The 14,345-nt window shown below is 44.8% G+C and overlaps 1 protein-coding gene across 1 annotated transcript; it reads right to left on the bottom strand.

Moving 5' to 3' along the window:
- Positions 1-5,250: 5,250 nt before the first annotated feature.
- Positions 5,251-7,844, bottom strand: LOC136191406 (malignant fibrous histiocytoma-amplified sequence 1 homolog). Its single transcript, XM_065979731.1, has 4 exons — positions 6,215-7,844; positions 5,798-6,166; positions 5,448-5,750; positions 5,251-5,390 (listed from the first exon to the last, which is right to left on the bottom strand). Exons 1-4 carry the CDS (start codon positions 7,842-7,844, stop codon positions 5,380-5,382), a joined length of 2,313 nt encoding a protein of 770 aa, XP_065835803.1. The 3' UTR covers positions 5,251-5,379.
- Positions 7,845-14,345: the final 6,501 nt, after the last annotated feature.

The raw sequence follows: 14,345 nt of genomic DNA on the forward strand, positions 1-14,345 counted from the left end.
GCTCTCGTCCGGCTCAGTCTTCTTTGTGCACCGGACATGCCTTCATTACTGCGTCGAACTGGTCTTCCAACTCCGCTGGAATTGAGAGCCCAGAAACCGCATCGGCACCGACTTCTTTTCTCAGAAGGCACAAAGGACACAACCCAGTTTGGTCGAAATACTTCTGAGCATCAAAGTCGCTGCAAAAGTATGTCAGATGGTTCAAGCCAAAAGCAGAGACAGCGGGGAATTTAGAGCAGTTGCAAACATTCACCAAAGGCACAAGTGTCGTGTAATAATAGCAGTCAGGATAATTTAGTTCGGCTTTAGTTGTGCGTTCAAAAAATCCTCTTTTATAGTCGCTGTTTCCAAACACCTTAGCAACCAGAGCATCTTTGCTTTCGACGTCGTTAGGCCAGATTGAGTCCAGATCGTCGTTGACAATAAGGAGTGCAGCCAAATACGAAGAGGCGATACGCATTCTCCCAGTTTGCGGCGAACACGACGCCGCATCAACAATAGCCTTGATGACTTTTCGCGAGCACACTGTATGCGCCAAGGAGCGAATTTCAGCAATGTAAGACAGGAATTCAACAGCCACGCAGTAACTCGTCTGACCCCTACCAGCATGAAAATAAAAATACGAGCCTCTTAGGGCCACTTCTGCCAAATTGTCCACAGCTTCAGGAACTTCGACGAAATCTTGGAACATACTCGGCAGCCCATAGCACAGTGAACAAAGAGCGCGAACAGAAGAAGAAGCTCCAAAAAGAAAGTCGTTGAGGTAATACCCCCCCTTATATAGCATTCTTTCAACTTCAATTTCAGAATAGACGACACAGCTTAGGCGAACGCACAATTTAGACAGATTGCTTTTATTTTTAGCCAAGTGTTGACGAACGATTGCCGGCACTTTTTCGAACAATCTTTTTAGCGTGTGGTACTTCGAATACGAGTGGTCCGGAAGATTGCTAATGACTGCCACAGCCAAATGCAAAAGAAGAGGTTGTGAACAAATAAACGGCGAGAAATGAAAAACACTTGACACTAGAGCTTCAATAAAACAGTTCACATCTCTCATATCATCACTCACGGCAAATTCGTCTGAATATTCCCGAAGCAGAGGGAAAATCCTTGGATTAAGAAATTTCCGAAGAAAATATTCTAGCAGACAACAAGCATGGTGGCCTAAAACCAGTGGCTTCTCTTGTTTCTCAATATCCCATTCCATTTCGCTGGACAAGCTATTGAAAAAGTCAGCGATGACCTTTGCTATCTTAAAATCCTTTTCAGTCTCCATGCGAAGCAGTCCCGCGTAAAGCATTGACGAGACTGGAGAAGGAATCACCTCGCCGCTGCGCCGCAATAGTCTTTCGTCATAAAGAGTGACAACATCAGAAAAAGCAGCGTAATTTCTCAAAGCGTGCTTGCTGCAATAATCATGGACGTTCTCCCCAGTCGAAATTTGACAGTTCTCAGCTCCAAGATCATATCCATTATTACGTCTATGAAAATTCTCAAGAAATTTGAGTTGACTGAATCGATTAGTAGCTCGTAGAACGTCGCATACGCAATCCAGGCCGAGAGTGTCTGAGCATTCAAGGTGAGTAAGCGAAGAAGAACTGGTTAGAATGTCGTAAAGGGCCTGTTTTACGCCTGCAGCTGATTCGCCGTCACGGCGCCAAGAAACGTAAGAGAGATCAACACTGCTCAAAAGGCCAAGCTTGGAAAAAAACGCTGAAATGTTCGAACTTAGCGTTGCAGTGACGGTCGATTCTGTGACAGGGACGACGTACAACGAATTGAGGCCGAGATGTTTGAGACGAACACATGCGAGACAGTCAGCCGTGGAGAACGCTTCGAAAAGGCTAACAGGAATTCCAGAAATGCACAGGTGCTCCAGTAGAGGTAGACTCGATACAAAAGTACGCAGCTCTTCAAGAGAAACGGACGTGAATCCAATGTCCAAATGCCTTAGATTTGAAAAATGCGGAAGTTCGACTAATCCAATTTCGCCAATGATATGACGAGCACAGAAGCTCGTCAATGACGTCATGCACTTGTCCTCGACGATTTTCAAAAAAGGAGTCGACAGATCCGCCCAACACGGACTGAACGATATGTCAATGCTCGTCACGTTGACCAATTCTGCTATTTTGTCGACGAATTCGATTGGATTGACATCAATACAGTAGAGAGGCAACGCAGTCAAACGAATGCGATTTCGATCGAGTAGAATATCGAGGACGCCTGCTGTCAGCTTTCCACGTCGAGCCAGTCCGTCGATAATGCGGTTGGCGATAGGCGAAGACAAGCACACCGAACACGTGGGGTCCCCGAGAAGAATCTCGGCGACAGAGGGCAAAGGAGACGCTGGTATGTCACCCAGTGAAGACAAATGCGGAACGAAGAACGTTTCGCACAGACTTTGGACGGCCCAATCGGACAGCGTGTCGAGATGAACGTCCATGTCGAGTACAATCCGGGTTTGTGAGTGCCGACTCGATCACGTGCCAAGCGCCTACACCTCGCGACGGATTTTTGCTCTCTGTGCAGCAAGAGGAATGACGGTGAGCGTTTTCTAAGCTGCATTTTTACATCAAAAGCTCGGACGACGCGCGCGCGCTAACACGATGACTACCTCCGCTTCTACATCGCCTCTCGACCTTCCCGTCGTCCTTTACGAAATTTTCCGTCATTGTAACGCTCGCACGCTCGCCAGAGCGAGTTGCGTCAATCGCCTATGGCGCGAAACGGCTCGACGCGTGACGTCAAACGCAATCAGAGCGTTCTCGACCCACGTTAGTGCGCGTGCGACGTACGCCGAATGCCTTCTCGACGTCGCTTCTCACATCGACACGCTCCAACGCGCACCAGTAGCTCTCCTACTATTCATTTCGCATGACGACCACGATTACATGATTACAGTGTCGTCGACGAAGTGACGTCATTATGCCCTAGAATACCGTCAAATTGCATAGCAATATTCTGCCACAACCAAGAAGTTGGCGTCATCGGCAAAGACGGACGCGTTTTCGAGGCGGACGATAAACAACCGATCGTCGTGACGACGCTCGTCATTCCTCGATTTAATAATATGTCCGTTCAACTGCTCGGCTTGAACGGGTTCGAGAGTCCGGAAAAATTCACCGAGAACGCGATTCGCAGTCTCTTTGCTCGTAGCAACGTCGACCGGAGCCGCGGAAGACCCAAGCAGGAAGTCGTGAATTTATTCCCCGGTGGCGTCATCGATTACGAGTCTTCACGTCTCGTTCTCTGCTTGACGTCCGGCGAGTTTGAATGCACCTTCGGTCGCTATTCAAGTTTCTGTCGGTCCTTGACCTTCTATCGCGGACTTCTTCATCGTCGTCGTCGTCATGGTAACGCACTAACTAGCTCTCTCGTCGGCGGTACAGTCGCAGGGTGCATTAGCTGCTACGTCGGTGTGACGCGGATTCCTTATTTTAATTCGTACCGTTTCGGATTGGCACTCGGAGGAGTCGGTCTTCGGTCCGCTACCGTGGTGTCACGTGACGTTCAAGACGTTCGAGACTTGATGGCGAGAGTTCGTCGAGATTTGTGTGGTGGTGCGTCGACGCTTCGATCTGCTGCGTGTTTCGCGTTTATTTCCTTGGAACGACAAGACGACGTCGTACCTGGATCGTCGTCCGATCCTTTGCACTCAATGCGAGCGCTCTTTCCCGGCGTTCCCGTCGTCGGGTTTTTCGACATTGGCGAGTTCGGCAAATCGGGGGCTTGCGGTTGTGAGGATGAGGCTGGCGCGGGTGACGACGACGGTGACGGCGACGATCAAGGAGATCAAGAGCGCTTCAAGAAGCGCGTTGAAGCGTTTCAACATACTTTCACGTTTGCTTTTGGATTTCTGACCTTACCCAGCTAAATTTGTTGCCCAGTTTCATAGATTTTTCGCACAGTACCAGCTGGTGTACTTTTAGGACGTTGAATAACTGCATTAATTAGAAGGTAACAGTTTCCTGGTGTGTGGTCATCCGGGATTCCTTTTGCTTCACGTAAAACGGATTCCCCGTGGGCATCTCCGTTTAGCGAAGCCATCCTTCGTCCTAGACGAGCGCAATCTTTTTTCTACATGGCAGGTAGGTATAGGCGTTGATCCGACCCGTTTTCGCGGTCTTTCTCGTCATTTTCTTCGCCCTGTCCTTACGCAAACAACTGGGAAAACGCCCAACGTTCTATGCAGCGGTACCGCGCTGGTCCTTTACTCGCGAAAACGTCACGTAGCGCTCTAGAACAAATGATTTTAGTGGCGGCGTCTCCTCGATCGAAATGCCGGGTCGCGCCTTCTGTCGCCTTCATCGGATCGAGGCCGGCCCCTCGGCCCCTCGTTCGCGAGTCGCCTGATAGCACAGATAGTCAGCGTTGTTCTTTGCTAGGGACCCATACGCGAAGCCAAATTCAGCCTGTGACGCGGTATGTCAGTTGTGGTCTAACATATGCCGTGCTTTCCATGCAACTTTCTCAATAGTATTTGATCGCTTCTTATCCCGCGCCTGTGGCATCGGTTGCGCCAAATGGTCCTTTATACTGTATGATAGACGCCATCACTCAATGCTCACCACCACTTCAGAAGATCTTTATATGAATTCTCGCTCTTAGCTGATGCGTGTTATTCAGTAACAGAGCAAAGTGGACCTTTCGTATTTCTCTACCAAGCTTTCTAAAAGATCCCCGGTCAGCCCGTACTGCTTTGAATCATATGCCTGTACGGTCTTTCCAACTCCTCAAAAAAATTTCTTGAGATACTCCTCCGGCTATATTTCTTTACCGTACGTCTTCACCAGACATTGCACGGCACCTTGTCCTAATTCTTGACAAAAGTTGTAGCCCCCTATGCAGTAGGTCGGCTGGGGATCTATGGATTTCGTACCAAAAATTATTCGCAAGAAGCGACCCCAAGGTGTACAGTCCCACGTCATTCGCTCCAAACGTGCGAGACGTGTAGCACCAAATTATTGCAAAAAGTCAAGCTGAGTTGGAGGGAGGGAGAGGCGAATTATATTACGGCGTCCTCGTTTTCAAGCAAACCGCGGGTTTCCATCAACTAGAGTTACCGCTTGCATAACAATATAGAATAACGATAAAAGAGATTACAGCAAAAGTACAAAATGCCAAGTAGTCAGGAAACCAATCCTCCCTCTGTTCTAAATGAGAAAACCTAACTAAAAAGTTGAACAAAAAATAAGGGTGTCGTGAAACGACTAAACGATACTAATAGAAAAGAATGTCGCGATGGACGAGTATATGTGCAACTCTAATTAAGAATATCATATTTAGGGACGACGAATCAGACAGATTTTCTGTGGCTGCCATAGTATACGTATAATACTGTGTGCGCAATTGATGACTCGAATACGCAAAGAGTCAGTGTGAGCCTAAAAAAAGGATTGCTAAGATGCTTAGGCAAACGCGCAGCACAAAAAGAAACTTACCAGAAAAAATGTCGGCTACTACATTTGAGTAGCCTACGTCAGGATCGTTCACGGCATTGATAAAATGCCTGCGGGTTGCTTTATTGCCGAACTTGCTTGCCCAAGCCTCCAGCATCTCTACAGCACGCTCGCTATCGTTGCCTTTCTCTCCAAACGCATGAATGTCATGAAGTCTAAAAGGTTCCGGTTTCAAAATTCTCGCAATACTACGCCATTCTGCTTGAATGCGTTTAGCCGCTCTAAATCTTTCTTGCGGAGTCATCGCTGTATCGAGAAACTCGTCACCAAATGAGGAAGTGCCACCTAAAAAAAGCAGATAAACATCGTCCTTTCTCGATTACTGAACTTACAAACGCGGGAAAACTCGGACGTTTTAGTTGCTTCTAGTAGAGTGTCCTTCCCCAAGTCGCCAAAACAGCTGCTAATAACTTTGCCTAATTCACAGTCTTGTAAGGCGTCAGTAAGAACAGCAACAACGGCGTTTTTTTCAGACTTCTTTATCCATATCGTTAGCAATTGAAGCACTTGACTTGCGTCAATATCGTTTGCCACCGGGCTAAGACAGCTGACGTCCAGGATAAAAGCAAGCTCCCTGATTTGCTTTTTTGTAGAGCACCGACTCACTTCCCTTGCAACCGATCTTGCATCTTGTGACTTGACCGGATTTCCACACGCATCCGGAAATATTTCATCTATTCGTCGCTGGTATGATCTAAGAACTGAAGAGAAGACTAAAATAATATTTTAACCCAATGATCTGTTTATACCTCGTCTGATACTGTTGCTGCATTCCTCAAGTTCTCTAGGTTTGGCGGCAACAAGGGTTCTTAGTTGCCAATCTTGTGATGATATTTGGACCCGTTGCTTCTTCATTTCAGTGTCGCCGTCAGAATAGTCAAAGAAAATGCTATATAAACTTCCAGGAAATATTTTCAATAGCATTTGCAGCTGAACAATGCATCTCCAGAACACGTGAAACAGTCGATCTAATGCATTGCGGGATTTCGGTGTGCGGCATTTGCAAAGGATTGCTGCATTAGTCGCAAGTTCTTCGCACGTAAATTTAGCTTTGATCGGACCATAGGAGAGCGTAAATCCATTATTCCAATGACGAATTAGTTGGCTGATCTGGTGACATCGAGCTGAAAATCGTTGAAAAATTCCCAGAGGAAGAGTGAAAACAAAAGAGTACGAAAGTTGCACTTCAATACTACCTTTTAGACAAGCTGCAGGAAAGTTTTCTTCTGCATCGCGAGGGCAACCTTGACTAAGTAACCAAGGCACTAAGAGGCATACGTCGGCTTTCTCCAAATGATCAACGATGTCATACGCTTCACTATCACTATGTTCATTAGGCAATCCATGTTTGCTTTTTGCGTAGGCGAAATCGAACGATAACAACATTTTCATAAAAATATTGACGCTTTCCGCGTCAAGCTTTTGACTCCGTAAAAGAGCTCTTAGCAACGGAATTGACAGAGTTGCATTACTAGACAGCTCCTCTTTATCTTCGATGAATCGTTCGGAGCTAATTTCTGTTGTTCCACTTTCGTGCACCAATACGTCGTAATCGTGACGAAAAATTTGCTTCAGCGCATCGACAATTCTTTTGCTCGACCCGAAAACAACATCACTCAAGCGAGATTGATCAAAATACAATATAGTGCCAACTTGATGGTAGTACCTTAGAACGATCATAACTTCCTCTTTGGACAAATCAAACTGACCACCTAATCTGTTTAAAAAATCCACTTTCAACGCAGATAGGCCATTATGAGAGAGTCTGCATTCTCTTTCAACTCTTTCCTCAAAATTGTACCAAGTTTCCGGAACAATGTCTCCAGCATTTGGAAATAGCTTCTCGTTGTCAGTCAGTTTATCAATGAAATCTCTAAACTTTGCAGTAGTTTGCACGTCTTTTGCTGAAGTAAAAACGACACTATTCTCAACGCGTACATTCTGTTTCTTGATGAACGCAGCTTTCTCTTCATCCCACAAAATGTTCTCTTTAATAATTGCTTCTCGATTTTCTCTGAAATTGTTCATTTGGCGAGTGAACTCTTCTTGATACGGTCTAGGATTCCAATCGTTAGACAAGAGATCAACTTTTGTAAAAACGCAAACGACATTGCATTTCTCATTCCGCTCGTACACGACTTGTAGATACTTTCCTATATGCTCATGAAAGCTTGCCTCCGTCAGCTCATAACGCTGAACATCGACTACAATGACGACCAAGCCATTCTCGCTGACGAACAATTGATTAGTTAAAAGATAACACCTTTGCCCGCCGCAATCAATAATTTTGGCACGCTTGTCAGCCAACGCCAACCCATATTCTTCCACACCTATAGTTCTGTCTTCGAGACACGTGCAAAATGATGCGTTGCGCAGCATGGTTTGAAATAAGCTTGTTTTTCCTGAACAACCCTCACCTAAAACAACAATCTTTAATCGTCTTGACGAGGTCAGTATATCGGAGGAAAAATAAGATCGTATTGAAGCTAAACCTTGCTTCCAAACTCCTTTCGGTGGAAATGTTATAGGATTCCCTAAGCATTCCAAGTATATTAATTTTCCAATTGACGAAGGCAAACGTGTCAGTAAGCAACCAGTCACATTCAGAACTTCCAGCAATCCCAAACTCGATGGTAATTCTTCTAGACCGCAATACTGCAGATCTAGTTCTTTTAGATTCTCTAGCTTTTGCAACATATCATCAGGAAGACTTTTCAAATTCCTGTTTTTACCCAAATCAAGCTTCTTCAGGGCAGTTAAGCTACTCAAGCTCATTGGAAATTGTTGTAGACCACACCCATGCAAGTCGAGTTTTTCCAGGTTCTGTAGTTTCTTCGCTATATCTTCAGGGAGACTTTTCAATTCACTGTTTCGACTCAAATCAAGCCTCTTCAGGGCAGTTAGGTTGCTCAAACTAATTGGAAGTGTTTGTAGACCACAACTTCGCACGTTTAGTTCTTCCAGTTTCTGTAGTTTCGTTCCTATATCTTCAGGAAGACTTTTCAATTTACTGTTTCCCCACAGATGAAGCTTCCTCAGGGCAGTTAGGTTGCTCAAACTAATTGGAAGTTGTTTTAGATCGCACCACCCCAACTCGAGTTCTTCCAGGTTCTGTAGTTTCGTCCCTATATCTTCCGGAAGACTTCTCAATTCACTGTTTCCACTCAAGTCAAGCTTCTTCAGGGAAGTTAGGTTACTCAAACTAATTGGAAGTTGTTTTAGATCGCACCACCCCAAATCGAGTTCTTCCAGGTTCTGTAGTTTCGTCCCTATATCTTCCGGAAGACTTCTCAATTCACTGTTTCCACTCAAATCAATCTTCTTCAGGGCAGTTATGTCACTCAAACTATTTGGAAGTTGGTGTAGACTACACCCCCACAAGATGAGTTCTTCCAGGTTCTGTAGTTTCTTCCCTATGTCTTCAGGAAGACTTTGCAATTCCCTGTTCGAATTTAAATCCAGTCTCTTTAGGTCTTTTAGTTCACTGATTTGTGAGGGAAAGTGTTTTAGACCGCAAGACTGCAAAGTGAGTGCTTCTAAGTTCGACAACGTTTCTTGAGGTTTACTCTCGAATCTCCTTTTTTGTATTGGAGCGAACAGTGCTGCATACTTGTTGAGCAAATTTTTTCGAATAGAAAGAGAGCGTAGTTCTTTTTGCGACTCTACGGCACGTATAATGTCATCTTCGTTAACAAGGATTAGACATAGTTCTTTGAGACGTGAAGGCAGAAGTGGTAGTGATCGAGAGTAGTAATACAGACTGTTCCTCTGCGTTCGACCTATTTGAACTCGTGTAATGCCGTCCATACTTGCTAGTGAAAGATTTTGTGCTGCGGCACAATCAATACTTAAGGCCGATACTTCAGTCAGGCTTGAAACGTCAAACGGAAGGCAATCACTTTCCAAAATAGCCTCATTATTACCTTCTATACACAGTACTGCATCTTCATCGTTAGACCAGTCTAAACAATACCATCTAAGAAACAATAAAGACTACGCTAAACCTTCCAGCTGCGAATATAGGTACAGTAGTACTTACTTACCGATTATGGTCTTTCATGCGGCCGACAGTTTGTATTTGGTAAACGAAATTTTTGTATGTTACGTTCTCTCCTCGCCTAAGAGCGCGAATAAGCTGATCCGAGGTACTCATCGCTGTTGTAATTTGCATAAGAGAAGCAGACCCGTATATTTCGTGAAGGGACATGTATCGTTTGAAGTTTCATGCTCGTCTTTGGTTCACGGTAAACTTGAAATAGGTGCAACCTGTCGTAATCGGCCGTCAACTAGCGCCCTGATCAGTGGCGTGCGCACGGAGTTTTAGGACGTCGATTGGCCATCCAAAAGAATTAGCAATAAAAAGGAAATAGTTAAATGTGGCAAAAAATGAATTAATTAAAAGGAAGCTGGAAGTGGGCATGGTCGTAAAAATTTTTCGCGCGCCGACGCCTCCCTCCCCTAACTGCTCCACGCCACTGGCTTGGATATGCGATAACCCTCTTTTTTTTTGCCGCATTGTCACCCTCGATTATCATGACTGTTGCAGTGTTAATGCGACAGTTGAGTTGTCGACTCCCAAAGATGGACAGAATGCGAGCCTCGATAGTGATCCGTTGCACATGCAGTCCGCCTCGAGGCAACAGCTAGAGACGTGTACACTAACAGCGACGCGGTCTGTTTTACGGCTGCTATCTAGGAGCGCCGGAAAAAGCAAAGGATGTTATAATAAAGCCCCTCGATCGCGAGTCGCCTGATAGCACAGCTAATCAGCCTGTGACGCGGTCAGTTGTGGATTAAGGTAGGCCGTGCTTTCCAGCTTTCTCAACCGCCTGTAGTTCTTATCCCCCGCGCCTGCGGCGTCGGTTGCGCCACATGGTCCTATTATATATATATTTATTTTGCCTTCAATAAGACAGACGCCATCACTCAATGTCTTTATTTTTTTCTATTATCTATGTCTTTCTCGTCTAGTAGAACAGCCGCCATCTTCACTGCTTGAAACAGTCTCTACCAAGCTTTCTAAAAGATTCCTGGTCATCCCGTGCCTTGGATTGCTTCGAATCATATGCCTGTACGGTCTTTCCAACTCCTCAAAAAAGTTTCTCCGGCTGTATTTCTTTACCGTACTTCTTCAGCAGACATTGCACGCACCTAGTCCTATTTCTTGACTAATAATCGTACCCCCTATACAGTAAGTCGGATTGGGGTCTATGGATTCCGTACCAAAAATTTTCCTTAAGAAACAACCCCAAGGTGTCAGATTTGTGACCTATTCGTGTACAGTACCACTCATTCGCTTAAAACGTGCGAGACGTGTACTGTAGCTCCAAATTATTGCGTGAAGTCAAGCTGAGTTGGAGGGATCGAGGGAGCTAGAGGCGAATCATTACGGCGTCCTTGTTCTCAAGCAAACCGCAGCTTTCCATCAACTAGTGTTACCGCTTGTATAACGATAGAATAACGACAAAAGAGAGTACAGTAAAAGGATAAAAAATGCCAAGTAGTCAGGAAACCTATCCTCCCTCTGTTCTAAATTAAAAAGTCTAACTAATAAGTTCAACAATTAATGAAGGCATCGTGAAACGACTGAACGATACTAATAGAAAAAAGGTTGAGTAGACGAACTCTAATTAACGAATATCATAATTGAGACAATGAATCGGAGAGTGCCATTGTGGCAGCCATACTATAATACTATGTGCGCAATTGATGACTCTACTACGCAAAGAGTCAGTGTGAGCCTAAAAGGAATTCTAAGATGCTTAGCAAGCGCGCAACACAACAAGAAACTTACCAGAAAAAATTTCGGGTACTTCATTTGAGTAGCCTACGTCAGGGTCATTCACGGCATTGATAAAATGCCTGCGGATTGCTCTATTGCCGAACTTGCTTTCCCACGCCTCCAGCATCTCTATAGCACGCTCGCTATCGTTGCCTTTCTCTCCAAACGCATGAATTTCATAATGTTTAAAAGGTTCCGGTTCCAAAATTTTTGCAACAATACGCCACTTTGCTTGAATGCGTTGGGCCGCTCTAACTTTTTCTCGCGCTGTCATCGGTGTATCAAGGAACTCGTCACCAAATGAAGAAGTGTCATCTAAATTGAGAAAGCAGATAAATATGATCTGTCTTTGATTGTTTAAACTTACAAACGCGAAAAGACTCATATGTTTTAGGGGCTTGGAGCAGTGGCGTAACCAGTGGGTGGGCCTGGGTGGGCCATGCCCACCCAAAAATTTTTCGAAGTATAAATGGAAAACGAAGTTATTCACATGTTATAATCTGAATGGAAATTTCTGCTATTATATAGTCTAAGTTAGCGTTGTAGCTCTAACAAGCATGCAAATTCTTCTTTGTAGTGATACATTTGAGCAATATAACTTTGTATTAACCACTCCCACATACCTAAAGCGGCTGGGGGCTTCGAAAAGAATGCAAAGTGAGTGCTTCTAAGTTCGACCTCTTTTCTTGAAGTTTACTCTCAAATTTCCTGTTCCATATTGGAGCGAACAGGGCTGCAAACTGGTTGAGAATTTTTTTCTAATGGAAAGATTGCGTAGTTCTTTCTGCGACTCTACGGCACGTATAATGTAATCTTTGCTAAGACATAGTTCCTTGAGACGTGGAGGCAGAAGTGGTAAAGAGTAGTAATACCGACTGTACCCCTGCATTCGACCTATTTGAACTCGTGTAATGCCGTCCACACTTGCTAGTGAAAGATTTTGTGCTGCGGCACAATCAATACTTAAGGCCGATACTTCAGTCAGGCTTGAAACGTTAAACGGAAGGCAATCACTTTCCAAAATAGCCTCATTTGATCCTTCTATACAGAGGACTGCATCTTCATCGTTAGACCGGTCTGAACAATACCAGCTAGGAAACAATCAGGGCCACGCGCTAAGCCTTAATTCGAACTGTGTACGTACAGTAGTACTTACTGACCTATCATCTTCTATCACGTGGCGGACAGTTTGTATTCGGTAAACGAATTTTTTGTATGTTACGTTCTCTCCACGCCTAAGAGCGCTAATAAGCTGATCCGAGGTACTCATCGTTTGTAATTTGCATAAGAGAAGCAGACCCGTATATCTCGTGAAGGGAAATGTATCGTGTGAAGTTTCATATTCGTCTTTGGTTCAGGGGCAACCGGTCGTAATTGGCCATCAACCAACCATCCAATGGAAACACTACCTCAAAAATCTTGCTCTGTTTAAGGCGTAAAGACAGATCGTTTTAGGCCGTCGATTGGCCATTCGAAAGAATTAGTAATAAAAAGCAATTAAATGTCACGAATATGAATTAAAATTAAACAGGAAGTGGGCTTGGTGGTAAAACTTTTGTGTGCGCCGACGCACCCTTCCAACAACGTCGTACCCGGATCGTCGTCGGATCCTTTGCACTCGATGCGAGCGCTCTTTCCCGGCATTCCCGTCGTCGGTTTTTGGGCAATGGCGAGTTTTGCGAATTGGGTACGTGCGGTTGTTAGGATGATTCTGGAGCGGGTGGTGACAACGACGACGGCGATAACCAGCTAAATTTGTTGCCTTCTTCTCTGATTTTTTGCACAATACTGGGCCAGTGGCGTAACCAGTGGGTGGGCCCGGGTGGGCCAGGCCCACCCAAAATGTTTCAAAGTATAAATGGAAAATAAAGTTATTCACCTGTTTTAACCTGAATGGCAATTTCTGCTATTATATCGTCTAAGTTAACGTTTGTAGCTCTAACCAATATCAGCCCAGCATGCAAATACTTCTTTGTACTGATATATTTGAGCAATATAAATTTTTATTAACCACGCCCACATACCTAAAAAAGTTTCTGGTTACGCCACTGATACTGGCTGGTGTACTTTTGTGTCGTTAGGTGACTGAGAAGCAACGTGTAGTGAGTTTAATTAAGTAATTAACTAATTATAAACGACGAGCGATCTAGTGTTTGAGATACAGTAGTAGAGTTTAATTTTTCTTTTTTCGCCTACCACTAGAAGACCACTTGTTTAGAAAGGCTCCACTGGCAGTTTTATGTGGAAAGAGACCGGCAAGGAGCCTCTTTTGTTTCGACATTGTGAGGCGAGATTGAGTCCAGTTGATCGTTGACAATTAGAAGTCCGGCCAGATACAAAGAGGTAAAACGAATTCTCTGAGTCAGCGAAACTAAAATTGCGGCAGGAGTGACTTATTTTCATGCGCATGCGTGTACCTTTCTTTTCCAACGTCCTACTCACCACGCGACTGATTTTCGCTCTCTGAGTCTCTGCAGCAAGAGCAATCATGGAGGTAAGCATTTCCACGCACTTGTTCACTAGATAGGCTTGTAAGCATGTTGGCTCGTTGCGAAAGTCGTCTTGGCGGGTCCTTTTGGGAGGCCCCATCCGTCTGCAAGTGCAGTATGATATGATAGAGTCGTGTACGCACGACGATGTTGAAGCTAGCGACGTTGGGCATCGATTCGCGAATTTTCAATTTCTCTCTTTTTCAGGATTCTTGTATAGTGTACGGCGGACTGTCTGAAAAGAGCGGAGCGGACTACAGGCTCTATATCCAAAGCCTCTTCAAAAGCGATGATGGATTCGAGCCGCTAAACGTCAAATCTTACAAAATCGGTTTGCACCGGAAACACGCCTTGCAAACTCTAGGGCGTCATCTCGGAGTTATAAATCAATGGGATCCAATTTCGTCTGAACAAGGTACAGCACCTTATCGCGCACATGTTAATTAACCTTCATTGAGAGAATAATTGTATTATTCGCAATTAATAAAATAGGCGAAATTGAGCCGGCTATTTGCCTCCTAACTGACCGAAGGACTCGCATTGGTCTTTTCAAGCCGCGCGATACGAAGTTTTGGTCGTGCAAAAGCGTAAATCCAGAACGAATCGAAA

The sequence above is a fragment of the Oscarella lobularis genome, chromosome 9, assembly GCF_947507565.1.
Source record: "Oscarella lobularis chromosome 9, ooOscLobu1.1, whole genome shotgun sequence".
Classification (NCBI taxonomy): domain Eukaryota; kingdom Metazoa; phylum Porifera; class Homoscleromorpha; order Homosclerophorida; family Oscarellidae; genus Oscarella; species Oscarella lobularis.